The sequence below is a fragment of the Dermacentor andersoni genome, chromosome 5 (genome assembly GCF_023375885.2).
Source record: "Dermacentor andersoni chromosome 5, qqDerAnde1_hic_scaffold, whole genome shotgun sequence".
NCBI lineage: Eukaryota > Metazoa > Arthropoda > Arachnida > Ixodida > Ixodidae > Dermacentor > Dermacentor andersoni.
The window spans coordinates 4,518,962-4,536,102 of record NC_092818.1 but is presented as its reverse complement, the minus strand read 5'-3'; the positions used below and the strand labels follow the sequence as shown (position 1 = coordinate 4,536,102).

Here is a 17,141-nt window from a genome sequence, read left to right as displayed (position 1 = left end):
GGACTTCGTCGAGATGGTCTCTTCGGCGCCTTCGTCGGCGGCGGAGGATCTTCGTCAGTTTGACAGCAACCGCACCTCCATCGGTTGCTGCCTTTAGTTTTCCGGATATGGGCTCGCAGACCGGCCCCAGGCTGGGCCAGTGTATGGTCGGCGCTGCGGCGACAGGTAGCAGCCTGGTGACGGCGAACGGGACGGTCGTCGAGCGCTCCACTGAGTGGCGGTGAGGTAGTCTGTGATATCGCGAGGTCGTTCACCAAGCTGTGGTCGCGGCGCATTAACGACGAACCGTCGCAGTCCAATTTCCTGGTATGGGCATCGGCGGTAGACGTGAACGCAGACGTGAACAGTCATCGCAGTACTCACGTACGGGGCAGAAACCTGGAGCCTTACGAAAAGGGTTCTACTTAAATTGAGGACGACGCAACGAGCTATGGAAAGAAAAATGATAGGTGTAACGTTAAGGGATAAGAAAAGAGCAGATTGGGTGAGGGAACAAACGCGAGTTAATGATATCTTAGTTGAAATCAAGGAAAAGAAATGGGCATGGGCAGGACACGTAATTAGGAGGGAAGATAACCAATGGTCATTAAGGGTAACAGACTGAATTCCAAGAGAACGGAAGCTTGCAGGGGGCGGCAGAAAGTTAGGTGGGCGGATGAGATTAAGAAGTTTGCAGGGACAACATGGCCACAATTAGTACATGACCGGGGTAGCTGGAGAAGTATGGGAGAGGCCTTTGCCCTGCAGTGGGCATAACCAGGCTGATGATGATGATGGTAGACGTGACGCGCTTCTCCGCAGTGGTAGCAGAGTGGGCAGAGCGCGCCAAATGTCCGTCTTCGTCGCGTAGCGGCGCTGGGCGGGCGTGCTGGCGGCGGCGGACGACGGAATTGTGGCGTTAAAGGTCCCTGGCGCAGTCGTGCAGGGGGCCCTTGGCGGCGCGCGATGGCGGCGTAGGTCATCGCTTCTGGCTGGGGCTGCGGTGATTCTGGTTGCATCTCAGGAACTCCAAGGGATCGCTCAAGCTCATCTTTGACAATTTCGGCGATTGAGGCTACTTGAGGCTGCGACCTAGGCTACATCTTCTGCAGCTCTTCCCGTATCACCGCTCTGATAGTCTCGCGCAGATTGTCGGTTGCCAGCGATTGAATTCCTGTGTAGTTGGTAGAGTAGGCGCGGCGGGTGAATTGATGGTTCCGCATTTCGAGTGTCTTCTCGATGCAGGTGGCCTCGCGAAGAAACTCTTCTACGACCTTTGGTGGGCTTCGTATCATTGCGCCGAAAAGTTCTTCCTTCACACCACGCATGAGAAGGTGGACTTTCTTCTCCTTGGGCATATCCGGGTCGGCATGGCAGAACAGACGGTTCATTTCTTCTACATAGCCTGCATAAGCTTGTGAGGCAGTGAGCAATCGCTATAAGAGGACCTGTTATTATCAAGGTGACCTTTCCCACAGTTAACCGCAATTGCCTTTTGTTACCGTATTTACTCGAATGTAACATGACTGTGATTATAATGTGAGGGTTGGCTTTTCAGTTCACAAAATGAAGAAAAAATAAAACCGCGAATGTAATGCGAGATGAACGGAAACAGAAATGGTACTTTTATTCAAGGAATCAATTTGGAAACAATTTCACTTATCATCGTCGTTTGAGAAGGAGATGGAGCTTTCCTTAGGTGGTATTCTCGGGCGATCCCCCTTTGAGAGATTTCACACGACCCTGCACTGAAAGCATCCTCTACACGTGTTTCTGGCGCTGTGCACAACTCGTTATCAGTGCCAAGAGCGCTGTCAGCCATGTACTTCGAGGGGTTCAGTGCCGAAACGAGCTAAGTCTCGTGAAAGTGAAACTACTTTCAAAAGCAATGGCCCGAGAATCAAGTCATCCATGCTGTTGAGCTCTTTGAAGATTCAGTACTCATTAAAAGACTGCACAACCACACATTTGAGGACAGTACCAAGCTACTACGAGGCCCTTCCAGCCAGTCCCACATCTACTACAAAGGCCTTCCCATTGGTGCCACATTGAAGTTCAAGCAATGAAAATCATTAAAAAATTTTTGTTACAATTAAGTAAATACGGTATATTGTTCTGAGAATGTTTTACTTGATGTGTGGGGATAGGCAACTCTCACAAGTCCCCGGATGTTGTGTTCCTCGCATGGCTCTCGTCTCCTGTAATCCAGCTTTGCCGTGTGGCTTTACGGCAGCAGTCGGTGTGGTTGCAGAATAATACGACAGATGGCACAAGTGTTGCACTGCTAACACCACCTAACGGCGGGGTTAGTCGGGCGCGACAGGGAGTAGGCTCTACCTCTTTGGCTCGGGGCAGCAAGCGGCGCGGACATTCTGCACATGCATTGATCCATGCTTCTGCGAGACCGTCTCGCGAGGCGTACGCCGGAATGGACGAACCTCATCGTTCAAATGCACGAACGTTCGCGTTACAGTACATGTGAACGACCCCGCATTGTTGTCGAGCACCAGCATGGGGCGAACATATTCAGTCGCTATCCAGTCGTAGTGAGTCGGACTTCCTATATTTGTCGCGCGCCCCTCGGCACGATCCATGTGTTGCAAGTTGGCTAGCAGACATTTCATTTTCATTCATTTATTCAACCTTAAGGGCCCGAAGGCATTACATAAGGGGGGGCATGCATCAAAGTCGAACAGCTTCATAAGAAAGTTACATAATAAAGTGCACATTGGTTGTAATAGGTACAAAAAAGAAAATATCAAAAAAGAAGAAAACGGAACATATACACAGTACCAACAAGGCAATAAATAAATAGATGTGGTGTTCATGTGGTTATGTTGGCATTATCGAAATCGTTTAGTTTTTCGCGAAATGTTTTGCGGTCGCTGCACGAGACAATGTCATCCGGGAGTGCGTTCCAAAGTGTTATGGCATGGGGGAAGAATGAGCTGCACATTAGTGTATTAGTGTAGCACATTAGTGTGTGAAAGGTGCAATAAATGCCCTTATGATTGTTTTCACTACTGTGTTGTCATTCCTTTGTTCCAAGAGCACGGGTGAGACCCCCACACCTGATGTAGAGCACAGATTAATTAATTTTAATTATGGGGTTTCACATGTCAAAACCACGATCTGATTATGATGCACACTGTAATGGGGGACTCTGGAAATTTGGACCACCTGGGATTCCTTTAACGTGCACCTAAACCTAAGTACACAGGTGTTTTCGCATTTCGCCTCCATCGAAATGCGGCCGCTGTGTCCGGGATTAGATCCCATGACCTTGTGCTTAGCAACCCTACACCATGGCAACTAAGCAACCACGGCGGGTACGTAGAGTACGGGTGAGCTCCACATCTGGCTGCCTAATGTGGGTCTCTTGGGGCATCTGATGAGAGCTTTAACAGTTTTACCTCGTTCGAGACCAGTGTTTGAACCGAAGCACAGGGCTAGTGTGGATTTTAATTGCTAGTGACAGTGGCATGCTTTCTTGAGCTCAGCGATGGTTGCTGTAGTGTGTTAGAACTTTTTACCAAGCTAAGACTCTTCGTAAGTGTTTCTTTAATGACATGCGTCTGTACGAGAGCCACCTGGTCTGCATCCTGGGAGAGCGAGTAACAGACAGATGGGCTAGTTGGTTGCTGGCTTGATGGAACTTGGTTATAATGGCGCGCTTTGAGGACAGGACACAGAAAGAATTGGTGACTGTTCTGTGTGCATTCTTTCTGTGTCCTGTCCTCAAAACGCGCTGTTAAAACCATGTTCCAATGAGAGAGCGAGGTTTAGTGCCTGCAGAGCATTGGCAAGCCTGAAGCGAGTGAGTATGGAAGCCTCGTGAGTGCGTCGCTGTTTCCGGAGTCCTGGCCTCGAGTCGTGCCGTCGAGTCTGCAGAGCTGCTGCCGTGACCAGCGGACGCGAGCGGTGTACCCCAGAGACAATGCAGGCTCGCATGTTATGGACAGCACGTGGACATTTCCTCGGTGAGCCACTGCTGCAGCTACAGTCGAACCCACTTATAATGATCCCGGTTTTAACAATACATTGGTTATAACAATGAAAAGCTGCTGCACAGTCAACCTTTGTATGTTTTCTATGGTGAAATAACCCGCTTACTACAATGCCCTCATGGTAGATTATTACTTATAACGATGAAGCCTGGTTGTTGGGTGTCCGTGCCGAAAGGTAACGGAATGCTAAATCCTTGGAAAGAAAAAAGAAAAAGTGAAATGCGAGCCGCTGCACGATCGCCCACCACCCCAATCGCCCACGATGCCACCGTGTGCTTCTCTCTATGAGAGATGCCCACCAGGCTCACACACATCTCTGCCATCGCCCTTCCACCCCTCCGAACACAAACGGGCTGCGCCCATAGCTCTGCACCGTGCCCCCTTCCGAAACAGGAACGGATCGACCCAACTACGCTGACAGCGCTGCTCCAAGATTGCTCACTGCGCCCTCATTCTGAGCAATTATGCTAATGGATTAAGTCACTCGTGGTTGTCTTTGTTGTGTCGAAATCATTCAACTCGCCGCTGAAACGGACCATGGCTGATCCCCCCACTGATCATCGGCAATGCATGACGTTGCTGGTGAAAAGAAAGTGCACTGCTATAGATTTGGAAACAAAGTGTTTCTAATCGATGAGGCGATCATCGCGAATGTGCTTGCATCGAATAATGACAGTGACGGCCATGACAGCAGCGCTGACGCGATAGGGCAGGCTGCCTCAACATTGACCCCGGGGAAGGTCCTGCAGATGATTCAGTCCCTCATTGGCTTGTTTTCGGGAGGGACCTTCCATTTCACTGCATGGAGCACCTGGATGCCTTGGAGAAGGATGTCGGCAAGCTTCACGTAAAGCAAGCAAGGCTGACGGACATGCGGTTTTCTCGTGCAAGCCAGAGGGAAGTACATGGAGAGATGCTTGTGGTTATTGCGTCCCAGCGTTTCTTCTGCATTTGTGAAGCTGAGATGCTGCCACAGCAACCTTCCCACATTTCTTAAAGGGTGCCTTTTGGTGCCACCAAAGCGATGACTCAGCGGAGCTCACATGTCACTTGCTGTCCGTGACCCCTGTTTGCAGTTGTTAAAGCAGTGCCATTCTTGAACACTGATCAGCTTGTTAACAACATGCAATCGGAGTGCGCAGGAATCAGAGTTAAACAGAAACGAGTCAACTCACTCAGAAGCCGGATGGAGGAAGGTGGTAAGGAGAACTATCCTCCCAACCATTGCAGTTTTCTCAGAACAGCTATGCCATCCCCCATTCTGATTTTTTTTTTTCATGCGACCTGCTTATAACAATAGAATTATCGTGGCACTTGAATACTGTTACAAGCGGGTTCCACTGTCCTACCTCTTGTTCGCGAAGCACGCGTTGCTGTTAGAACACATGACATGTTTCACCAGAATATGTTGTTCAAAATTAAATTAACCCTTTGAGGGTCAATGACGTAAATATACGGCGCCGCAAACAAATCCAAAAATGGTCGATGCCACATATTTATGGCGCCATGTGTATGTTTAAAAAGTGCGCCAATTTCCTAACTTTTTCTTTTCTGTCATGTGCTGCCACTATGTGGGAACACGGGAAACTTTTTCGCGCGCCTCCCTCTCTCGGTTTTCGTTGCATGGTTTGTTTTAGAGCTGGTTAGCTCCCGCGCATCTGTATACTAACACTCGCGCATTGGCACGCGCGCGCTTGGGCGGTGGTTTGGGTTTTGTTCTGCGGCCAGTTTCGGCTTCTTGAACTTGCAAAACTAATGGCTATCTCGTTACTACAGTAGAACCCCGCTGTTACGTTCCTCACTGCTGCGTTTTCCCGGCTGCTACGTCGTTTTCATCCGGTCCCGGCATAGCTTCCATAGGATCCAATGTATAAGGAACCCCGCTGTTACGTTGTAGCTGTGAAAACGTTCCCGCATGATACGTCGCAACTTAGCACCCCGAACCCGCCTGGGCTAAAGTCGACAACGCGCTCCAACCGCCATTTTGGCTTTTGACGAGTTTTGGCTGGGCTTGGCCGGGCTTGGCTATGGAACTGGCTGCAAGAAGCCGCACGCCAGTTTGAGAGGCCGTATGAGGCCGCCACTAAGTGGCCATTCGTGAAAAATGATCTTACTATCATCACTGTGATTACGGTCACCGCATGGTTGTTGGACGGGTCGACTCACGGAGGAAGGAAACTCGGGAGAGGCCCTGACGTCACTCTTTGTGAAGCTAAAGTGAAACCGGAAGTTGGCGTTGCTCGTAGCGTTGCTCCGCCTATCGGGCCTGCTCTCCTTTCTTGTTTACGTTTCTCCCACGCCGCGCTGCGCGCAACCGGGCTGCTCGGACGCGCGCGCTCCGCAGCAATACTACACAATCGTTAGCACGTTAGCATGATTACGCCAAAGAGGGCAAAATTTCCCGCGGATATTCGTTCGTCCGTTGCCATTGCCGTGGCACAGTGACGACAAGGAGCACGAGCCGCATGATGCCGGGGAGTTGCCAAATCCTAGCTTTGGAGAAGCCGTCGCGGCTCTGGACCTCCTCCGCAGGTACGTCGCACCTCACAGCGACGCTGACAGCAATGCGGCCTTCCAGGGTATTGAGAAACGTGTGGCGATTTATAGCGAGCGAAAGAAACGGCAAGCCACCATTCTAGACTTTTTTAAGTCCTAAGCGCACTCTGTGGAAATAAATTGTCTGTAGTTGAAGCTGCACTTCTTTCATTCATTTTCGGAGCTTTCCTCGCTGTTGCGTTTTCCCGGCTGTTACGTTTTTTTCCCCCGGTCCGGTGAAAAACGTATGAACGGGGTTCCACTGTAATTGGTCAAAGGGCGACCGCTTGTTTCTCACTCGTTTAGTGCTCACGGGGATGCACATAGGAAGGATGGCATCCCGCATGCGTTTCCATTGCCTTTTTTTTTACTTTTTTGACGCTAGAGAAAACTAATTGCCTCTGGTTGGCGATAAGATGAAGATTAGCGGAAGTTTGTCGCACGTCTTGCTTTTTTGATGAGCACACAACCACACAGTTTTCTTGAGTGTGCACACCTACGCAGTTCGATTACGCTATGGATGTACATATTAGTGTAAAAGCAGGAACATTTGAGTCTTGCAAAATATTCTCGTGTGCATTTTCAAAGCCTTGAACTATGTGTATAACAAATCATCGAATTTTTAATTCTTATAAGCTTATATCTTTTTTATTGTTGTTATTCATGAATGAAGAGTACGTATATACCAACACAAAATATCCTTTTCTAACTTTACGGTCACCCTAGAAAAAGTATGATAAATTTATTTCGAAATAAGTCCCTACGAAGAATTGGAATCTGCAATAAAAAATATCGACCCTGGGCGGTCGCATATGGCGAAAAAAATCAACCTCAAAGGGTTAAATTATGAGGTTCTACGTGCCAAAACCACAATCTGATTATGAAGCAGGCCGCAGTGGGTACTCCGAAAATTTGAACCACCTGGGGTTCTTTAACATACACCTAAATCTACCGTATGTATATGAATATGGGTTGACCATTTCTTTCCAGAAATGTTACCCATAATTAGCTACTGACTTATATTCGTGACCAAAGAATCTCGACCTATAGTCGTAATCAAAGCTTGGAAAAGTACAGAGCTAATGGAGTTCCAATGTGGAACAGAGCTGCTACCGGAGCCGCGAAGGCCAAGGCCCCAAACCAGAACTCCCTGCCATGCATGTCAATACCATATGTCGAAGCCGCAGTCGTGCAAAACACAAATACCGTATTTAGTCGATTCTAATGTGCACCCGTACAGTACAGTACTTACTAAATGCAATTAACAAAATTAACAATTAACTAAATTAACAATTAACTAAATTAACAAGCATGGTGTCACACGTGCACAAAAAAACATGAACACATCTCCCTCGATGACCATGGAAATTTGCTGTCAAAACGCTGAAGTGGGAAAGTGCAGCAGCAGCTGCCTCTCGCTTCAACGCGAACTATAAGAGGCAAAAACACAGCACGCAGCAGACTGTCCCCGTCGCAAATCACTCTCAAGATACCAGAGGAGATCGTATCACCGAAGTGGGTCGTCGTAAATACCTCCTGCTTCAGTCCGCTGTGTTGCTTTGCTGGTGAAAATCTTCTGTTTGCACCCATCCCGAAGGCAAGCTTCGGGTACTCCAAACGCCCGTGATACGGACCGATTTCCGTCCGTCTAAGCACACATGGTCACTTCCCTTTTAAATGTGGCACCATGCTAAACTTGGCACTTTATGCTGATAGAGCAAATGCAGAAAACGGGAAGACGGATGGTGGACTAACGCTCAAGCACACTAAACTTCGGAGATTGGTGTGGAAACGGGTCAGGAACACGGAAATTAAAAATTGCAATTTTGGGCTGATTTTCGGTCCCAAAGAGAGCCCCTTTAGAGAGAGGCCCCAGGTCCCCCCTTAAGTCGCTCATGCTTGTCTTTGTTCGTTGTGACTTGCCACTGAAACGGAAAATGGCTGATTCGCCCGCTGATCATCGGCTATACACAACATTGCTGGTGAAAAGAAAACGCGCTGCTCCAGATTTGGAAACTAAGTGCTTCTAACCAATGTAGCGATCATCACGAACGTACTTGCATCGGATAGCGACAGTGACGGCCGCGACGATAGCGCTGACACTGTAGGGCAGGCTGCCTCAACATTGTTCCCACGAGGTCCTGTAGATGATTCAGTCCCTCATAGACTCGTTTTTACGAGGGACCTTCCACTTCACTACGTGGAGCGCCTGGATGCCTTGGAGAAAGATGTCGGCAAGCTTTGCATAAAGCAAGCAAGGCTGATAGACATGCAGTTTTCTTGCGAAAGCCAGTGGGAAGTACGTGGCGAGATACTTGTGGTGATCTCGTTCCAGCGTTTCTTCTGGATTTCTCAAGCTGAGATACTGTCACGGCAACCTTTCCACATTGTCTAAAAGGCGCCTTTTGGGGCCCCCAAAGCAATGCCTCGATGGAGCTTATACGTCACTTGCCGCACGTGACCCCTCTTTGCAGTTGTTATAGCAGTGCCATTGTTGAACGCCGACCATTGCGGCTTGTTAACAACACGCAATCAGAGCGCATGGGAAGCAGAGTGATAAAGTTAGGGTCAACACAATCAGACTCCGGATGGAGGAAGGTGGTGGGGAGGAGAACTGGCCTCCCTGTCATTATTGTTTTCTCAGAACAGCTACGCCATCCCCCGTTTTGAATGTTTTTTTCATGCAACCCAGTTATAACAATTATCGGTTATAACAATGGAATTTTCATGGCACTTTAATACTGTTATATGTGGATTCAACTGTATAAGAAATGGTGCGAGTGTTGCGCTGCTAACGCCCCCAAACAGCTGGGTTATTTGGGCTGTTCCTCTCTGGCTCGGGGTCGGCAAGCAGTGCAGGCATTCTGCGCGAGTGCCGATCCATGCTTCTGCAAGACAGTTTTGTGAGGCCTACACCGGAATGAATGAACATGATGGTTCGAACGTGCCATCGTTCCTGTGACCGTACACATTGGTGTCTAGGCATTGGTGTCAAGCATGGGGCGAACATATTTGCTTGCTATTCGGTCGTGGTGAGTTAGACTTCCTAGATTTGTCGCACGTCCATCGACACATTCTGTGTGTTGTGAGTCGGCTAGCAGGCATTAGTGAATGAAATGTGCAATAAATGCCCTTGTGATTATTTGCACTACTGTGTTGTCTTTCCTTTGTCTCAAGAGCACGAATGAGACCCCCACAGATGCTATGCTTTAAAGGCGACATTTACAGGTTTAATGTGCCCCAACAAAACGCATAAAGTTAAAGGCAACGCTCTCCTTACCCTGTCTGTGTGTACTCCTGCATGATGTAGGCAACCTTCTGCACCAGCTGAGATGTTGGGATGGGCTCGCTGTACATCAGCTCGTACTGCTGGGCCAACTTGCGTGCTCTGCGTACCAGCAGCCTGCAAAAGGGCTCAGGTCACTTTGCAAAGTACACCATAATACACGCACATGGACACTGAAATAGACACAAAGCTTTATGTTTCATGCACTACTTTCGCCTCTCACTTTATCGGCACCTTTCAGGAGCACGTTTTTGGCAATGCTGTGGTTAGGTGGAAAGACTGGTGGACAGGCCTAGCACGGAACTTTGAAAGCAAACAGCTCCACAACAAATGCTGTCCCAAACATATGCCAGAAATCAACGCAAATCAAAAGCACGCTTTTGGGCCTCTGGTCCATACAAGGCGTAGAGATAGGTCTGCACAAAGCTTACCCTAGCGACAGTCAGGGCTTGACGCTCCTCCACTCCGCAACACACAAAGGTGCTACAGCAGCGTTCATCGACTCTCTGACACGGTGTAGAGAAGGCTCAGGAATCAGATAGCCAACCAATTATTAAAGCACCCCTTACAAGGTCTGACTATTTTGAGCTGACAAGCGCAATGCATACAATGCGTGCCAGCGATTGTGTCTGCTAAATATGACATCCCCGTGTGCTGCAAAAATAGCTTAAGTTTCAAACCATATGCCATTTGCCCTTCTCCTCGCGGGTGCTGCACTCCCAGCTGGAGAGTCAACATGTACAGCACAAGTGTGTCTACGTACAGGGCAGTGCTGTGATGTCGCTGATAGTGGCACATGACTTTGAGAATTATTCAAGGCAACAGTAGTTATTTGTATGATCTGTTGCTTCACTATACAAAGTAAAGTTTAGAGAAATAATAAAACCTACAAATCGACTGTCTGCTTGTCTTTCTTTTACTTTGTGCCGTAGCAAGAGAAGTGTACTTCCGTTTCGTCTGCTTGTTCCCAAGTCGTGCAGTCACACATGCAGAGAGCGAAACTGTGTACAGTAAACCCTCGTTAACACGAACTTGCATATGTCAAAATATCGGTTAAATGGAAAGTTTTCCACGCCGCGCCTTCCCCACCCATAGGTGTTATGTATTCGCACCCGTTTATCTCGAAGCATTTTTCGGGCGTAATACGGATATCTCGAAATTTCGACCGGGACGGCTGAAGGCAAAGGCCGTTACCAAAAGGTGATACAGGCTCCGAGCGAGCGCTTGGTTCCTATTAAAGTGCCGAACGCGGTCACGATCGAAGGGCGAATACAAAATTCCCGCGGATGCAGCCGTTTTCCGTCAACCACGTCAAGTAACCTTGGAAGCAGTCACGTGGTGTGCGCCGCTTGCGCGCGGGGGCTCATGGGTTTTATCGGGTAGTCGCGCCACCGCATTTCGCACGTGCGGACGTTATTGTGCGTGTGCGATTCTGTTCTTTGTTTCGTCGCGCTGTGCGCACGACGCGTTGACTGCAATTTTTTTTTGTTGTGAGTGTGGTGTGTGGTCAACGGACGACGACGATGTCCCGCCCCAAGCAGTGTAAGTCTCTGACGCTGGAGAAAAAAGTCACGTTAATCAAGGAAGTGGAGAAGGCGGGAAGATCGAAAACAAGCATCGCCAAAGAATTCGGCATCCCCTTGTCGACGCTTTCGACAGTTTTCAAAAATCGGCAGAAGGTCTTCGATGGCTTCGAGCAAAGTTTTTCCAGCGAGCGGAAGCGGATTCGGGCCTCGAAATTCCCGGACGTCGAAGCAGCACTCATGCTGTGGCTCCGGAATGTCAGGGCAGCCAACCTTCCCGTGACAACCCAAATGATGATGGAGAAGGCAGACGCTCTGGCGTTGCAGATGGGCCACACAGACTTCAGTTGCAGTAATGGCTGGTTTGAATGATTTAAAAAAAGAAATAACGTGGCCTCGAAGCCTATCCACGGCGAAAGCGGTACTGTTGATGAAGGGGCTGCAGACACCTGGCGCAACCACCGCCTCGCTGAGCTGCAAAAGGCTTATGCGGACAAGGACATTTTCAACCTCGACGAAGCAGCACTGTTCTATAAGATGCTGCCTAGCCGCACATACACGCCGAAGGGAGAAGCGTGCTCAGGCGCTAAGCAGCGCAAGGACCGAGTGACGATACTTTTCGGAGCCAACTCCACCGGCGATGAAAAACTGCCGCTGCTTGTTATCGGTAAGTCGCTCAATCCAAGGTGCTTCCGAAATGCACGGCTCCTGAGAGATGCGACTTACCGCGCCAATAAAACAGCCTGGATGACTGCAGCGCTCTTTGAAGAGTATGTACATGCTCTTGACCGCAAAATGGCAAGAGACGGCCGGAAAGTGTTGTTCGTTGTGGACAACTGCCCCGGCCACGGAAAAATCAACAACTTGGAGGCAGTCACGCTGGAGTTCCTGCCTGCTAATATGACGTCCGTGCTCTAGCCGATGGACCAAGTAGTCATTGAGGTTGCTCGCAAGTTCTATCGGAAGAGTCTCCTGTACCGCATTTTGTGCTCATACGACAGTGGTAAGAAGTACGAAATAGATTTGCTGGGTGCAGTCCACCTGATCGCCGAAGCCTGGCGACAAGTACGTCCATTGACGATTGCCAATTGCTTCGCGCACGCAGGATTTTCGCGCGCCGAGAAATCGCTCGAGCCAGACACTGACGAGTTCAGTGATTGCGATGAACTTTGCGACGAAGTCCGCAAAGCTGCCGGCTGCGCCAGCGATGCCGAAGACGGCGAAATCGGATTTGAAGAGTACGCGCTCTACGAGTCTGACGTGCCCGTTACCGGAATGTTGTCCGACGCCAACATTGTTCAAATGGCAGTGAACGACGGCGATCACGCTGACGAAGAACCACCTAGAGAAGTGCCGACAACTGGAGAAACAAGGAACTTGCTACGTTTGCTCCGCAACAAAGTTGAATGCAGCGGCGGCGAGCAACGGCTCATGCGGTGCATTCAGCAGCTCGAGGACGCTTTTCTCGCGCCGAATGCCAACGCCAAGCAGGCAAGCTTCACCAAGTTCTTTCAAAAACAATAAAATTCAGTTTTTCCTGGGAATTCTGCGTTTATTGCAAAAGCTCCCCTCGTGCTGTGGAGCGTTTGTTAGCAGTGCTGGTTATCACTGGCTCTTTCAGTGACCCGGTCACTGAAATTTTCGGCATTTTGCTTAACTCGAAACTCTGCTTATCTCGAAATTTTTCCCGGATTTTACAACTTCGAGTTAACGAGGGTTTACTGTAATTTTCTACCGTTTTCCAGTGCACGATCATGCTCTGTGATCCGTTTGCGTCTGCCTCAATGTTCCTGTAACACTGACTTATAATGCTAGGCAGGTGTTGTCAAGCACAGTGTGCAAAACTGCGCTGCGCAAAACCAGGCAAACAACAGTTTGCGCGAGAGACTGCCAACGGAAATGCGCCGCACAGCAAAAACGTGCGAGAGAAAAAAGATGGTGGGGCTCACGATATACACATCACGCGATCCTCCAGCTTTGGTATGGGAAAACACAGAAGGAATTTCACTTGCAGAGACTACACGGGGACAAGTGGAGAGAGCATTTTGTTGGCGATGACGCTCGCCTCCCAAAATCATGGGTTCGCGGCACCGAAACATTTCTATCTCGCCTATTAATGAACCAACCTAAAAATTCTTGCTGTAGAACGCTTCCTAGAGAGCACTTAGCGTATAACCCAAGTCTGCTATGTGGCCTGATGAGGGGCCCTTTAATGGAAGGTACAACACAGTGTGACTATCGCGGTGTTACAGGGCAAAGGCTCACAGAAGACCGACAGAGTATGCGCACCTGCTGCACTAGCGCTAACCATGTAGCAGTCCACCAAGCATGAGAACGAGAAATGGAGGGAGCAAAGGTCCCACGTAACCAGCTCGTCTTGGGCCTGTGGCAATGAAACACTCAGTGGAAGAGAGCTCGGGTGGAGAGGGTGCCCAGAGGCCCCCATTCGGGAGGCCAATTAGGGTGTGTCCTGATGATGTATGCTTGAACGGGAAATTAGCTCTGGCGTGCTAGCCATGACTGCCATGCTGTCTCCGGGGCAGCATTTCCCGGGGACTGAGCTAAGAGCAACACGTGAGAGGGCACCTCAATCCCCACAAAGAGAGCAGGCTTGAATGTGCTAAAGAACTCACAAAAAAAGTTCGTGACAGATAAGTATTTTACTGTAAGTTGCAACATCAATAAATGTCGCTGCACTAAAATTTCTTGGCCATCCCCAAGAGCCAAACCTCAAAAAACATACAGAGACAAAGGTACTTCAGCACAAAGAAGGAAGTGCTACACCCCGGCTGGGTGCCAGAGGACTGTGGGTCCAAGGATGGCAGTTGGAGGAAAGACACATTCGAATTTGGATCACGCAGGCACTAAAAGGCCTGAAGAACAAAGCCGGCCCACAACTTTGGCCGAAGCCAGGCGCCGTCATGGCCAACTCCGCCGGCTGCCACTGCCGAGACTTACAATCAACCAAGCTTCTACATCCACAGGAGCCACAGTGCCAAATTCTACTGGTGAACCAACGTCACCGCACCGTGTCGGATGTTTAAACTGTCAGCTCGCTGCTAAGTTCACACACTGTTCCTTAAAGCACTCTGTTCCGTTATTATGAGCAAAACGAGAACAAGATGACTTGTCTACTACAAGGCAACATATGCTTTCCTCGCCTCAGTATATATAGGTGGGGTACTTCTGAAAGGGAGAGGGCGTAGAGTTCGGCAACGAGCAAAGATTTGTTAGCAGCGAGGGTGTCAAATTCAGAATGAAGGAGTGCTGTGCACAAGGCCAGGGACACGGGCGTTTGTGAATCACGTGTCAACGCTCGTGTGTCAGCCGGCGTGTCAATGGCAGGCACAGCAGCCCTCCATTACCTGTTTCGTTGGTGGTCATGGGCTATCGTGTCTCTGAAAGAAATGATAGAAGGAGCAACAGAAACCGGTGCTCGTGAAAAAAATAATAATAATAAAAGAATAGAAAATACTGAAATGGAATAAATAAAGGAAGGAAAAAAAACACTAAGAAACCAAATGTTAAGTGCTGTTGCCTATAGCTTGAAATTTAGCATAATGAATAGATTCTAAAGCTCCCTGTGAAACGTTTATGCCTATTGGTTGCAATGTCAAGACATTCTTTTATCATATATATGTATAGATATATAGATATATATATATATTTCTTTTTTTTTTACGAGCACGTTTTTTCCGTTCCTTCTATTATCTCTTTCAGAGACACGTTGGCTGACACACGGGCGTTGACACATGATTGACAGACGGCCGTGTCCTTGGCCTTGTGCACAGCACTCCTTCATTCTCAATTCAACACCCTCGCCGCTAACACAACTACGCTTTTGCCGCACCCAATCGCCTTACGCCCTCTCGCCTTCAGAAGAACCCCACCTATATATGCTGTGGCGAATAAAGCATATGTTGCCTCGAAGAAGACAAGCCAAGTCCACTTGTCGAAACGTTGGCTCCTGCTTTCACCTTGTTCTCATTTTGCTCATCTTCTTGAATTTCCATCTCCCGCCGTCCCTATGTTTTCTCTGTTCTGGTATGCCATATTAGGTATTAGATGTGTTGTTTTCTGTGAACTGTTTCTTTTTTGTCATATTTCCTGCCTATATTTTGATTCATGATAGAAGTTTTGGTTGTTTATTTGCCCGTGGCATTCGTTTTCATGCCCATTCTCTTCATGTAGCACAACCACACGTGATGAGCCATCTCAAGTGCTCCTGAACCACAGGCAAATACAGCCATGCAATACATGCAACAATGCTCCACACTCACTACATACTGCTTCTCCAAACGACGAATATTTTAATGGAACTTGTGGATGTCTTTGGGGCGAAATGTGTCAGGATCTCACCAATCCCGGAACTTTCAGTGCACGCCCACAAAGTGTCTACTTGTGGAACGTGTAAGAACTGAAATGCTGATCACCTTCTCAAGTTATGAAAGATAACGCCAAAACACCCCCCGTACCTGTAATCGGGGCCCATGCCGCTGTAGACCATGCCGATGTGGTTGGTGATCATTTCCACTTTGTGAATGCTGTGCTCCTCGTAGAGGATGGACTTATGCTTCTTCTCCGTCGCCAGCACCACACCGTTGGATGCTGCGCGTCAAGGAAAATCAAGAGCTGCTGGCGAGGCAAGTAACACCACGCGGCTTACCCTTGATGCCAACGGACGGCGCTCCGGCAGCAACTGCAGCCAGTGCATACTCGATCTGCACCAGCTTCCCGGAGGGGCTGCGAATGAAAATCTCTCAGGGAACAGGGATCATACCGGAAATTTTCTCGAATTTCGGATGAACATCAACTCGCAAATGTCGGTGACGTCCCTTAAAATTGGACAACAATTGTAATGGATGCCGGACTGTTGTTAACAACTTACGACGTACGTATGTGATTATTATTTGTTCCTAGAAACCCTAACTATATATATATATATATATATATATATATATATATATATATACATATATATATATATATATATATATGTACTGCTACATGTGATGCATCCCATTCAACAAAAACTGCTTCTGAACTGCTTCACATGCCAGAAGGAGATATTAACAGAAACATAACGATCCTGCTGCTTTCTGTCTTTTGAGCCACAATATAAATCAAAGATCAGCGTTACGTTTGGTGAGACTCTCGATCAAGCAAGCACGCATGACACGGCACAAACCGCTCGCGAGTAACAGGAGACAACCGCGATTTAGAAAGCGACTCTCTTCGAAATAAAAAGCTGCATTTGTTTACCTGAATGTGGTCAGAGAAAAGCTGTAACGCTCGGACGACATCACGAACGATTCCCAACGCAAGCACTGCCGATCTTGACTGCGTTTAGTTAAAGCTGCTGCTTTGCTGCCCTGTGGATGCCGCCATGCGCTATGACGTCACCCAAATATAGTTCAATAAAAACACAACTTACTGATATTATTGTTTTATTGTTTATGAAATGGGTGGCAAAACATATTTTTTTGAGTTATTGCCGTAATTTAAAACCGAAAATAACTGGAGGCAACAAGTCATACTAGAGGGAAATCTGGCGCTGTGGTATGCTAGAGTTACTGTATGGCTGTATGTGCTACCACACATGACGGAACGGTGCCCCCTTAAGAAACCCCCATAGACGGTGGCGCCAGATTACCCTCAAGGAGGTATAGTGAGAAACTCTATGGCTGGGACAACCGCACCCATTGTAGCTCACGTAGACACTAGCGCCAGAGTTCCCCCTAGTAATTTTGTAGGAAACTCTATGACTCTATGACATATACCGTCATTCCCACGACTATAGTGAACTAGAAC

General features: G+C 48.4%; 1 protein-coding gene across 1 annotated transcript in view; it reads right to left on the bottom strand.

Moving 5' to 3' along the window:
• The window catches only part of Prosalpha2 (proteasome alpha2 subunit), an 86,582-nt gene extending 69,857 nt beyond the window's left edge, over positions 1-16,725 (bottom strand). Inside the window, exons 1-4 of the mRNA XM_050177361.3 lie at positions 16,593-16,725; positions 15,997-16,073; positions 15,806-15,938; positions 9,802-9,924 (exon numbers count right to left, since the gene is read on the bottom strand). Of these exons, the coding sequence (XP_050033318.1) occupies positions 9,802-9,924; positions 15,806-15,938; positions 15,997-16,073; positions 16,593-16,633 (374 nt within the window). The 5' untranslated portion in view covers positions 16,634-16,725. The remainder of the gene's footprint in view (positions 1-9,801; positions 9,925-15,805; positions 15,939-15,996; positions 16,074-16,592) is intronic.
• Positions 16,726-17,141: the final 416 nt, after the last annotated feature.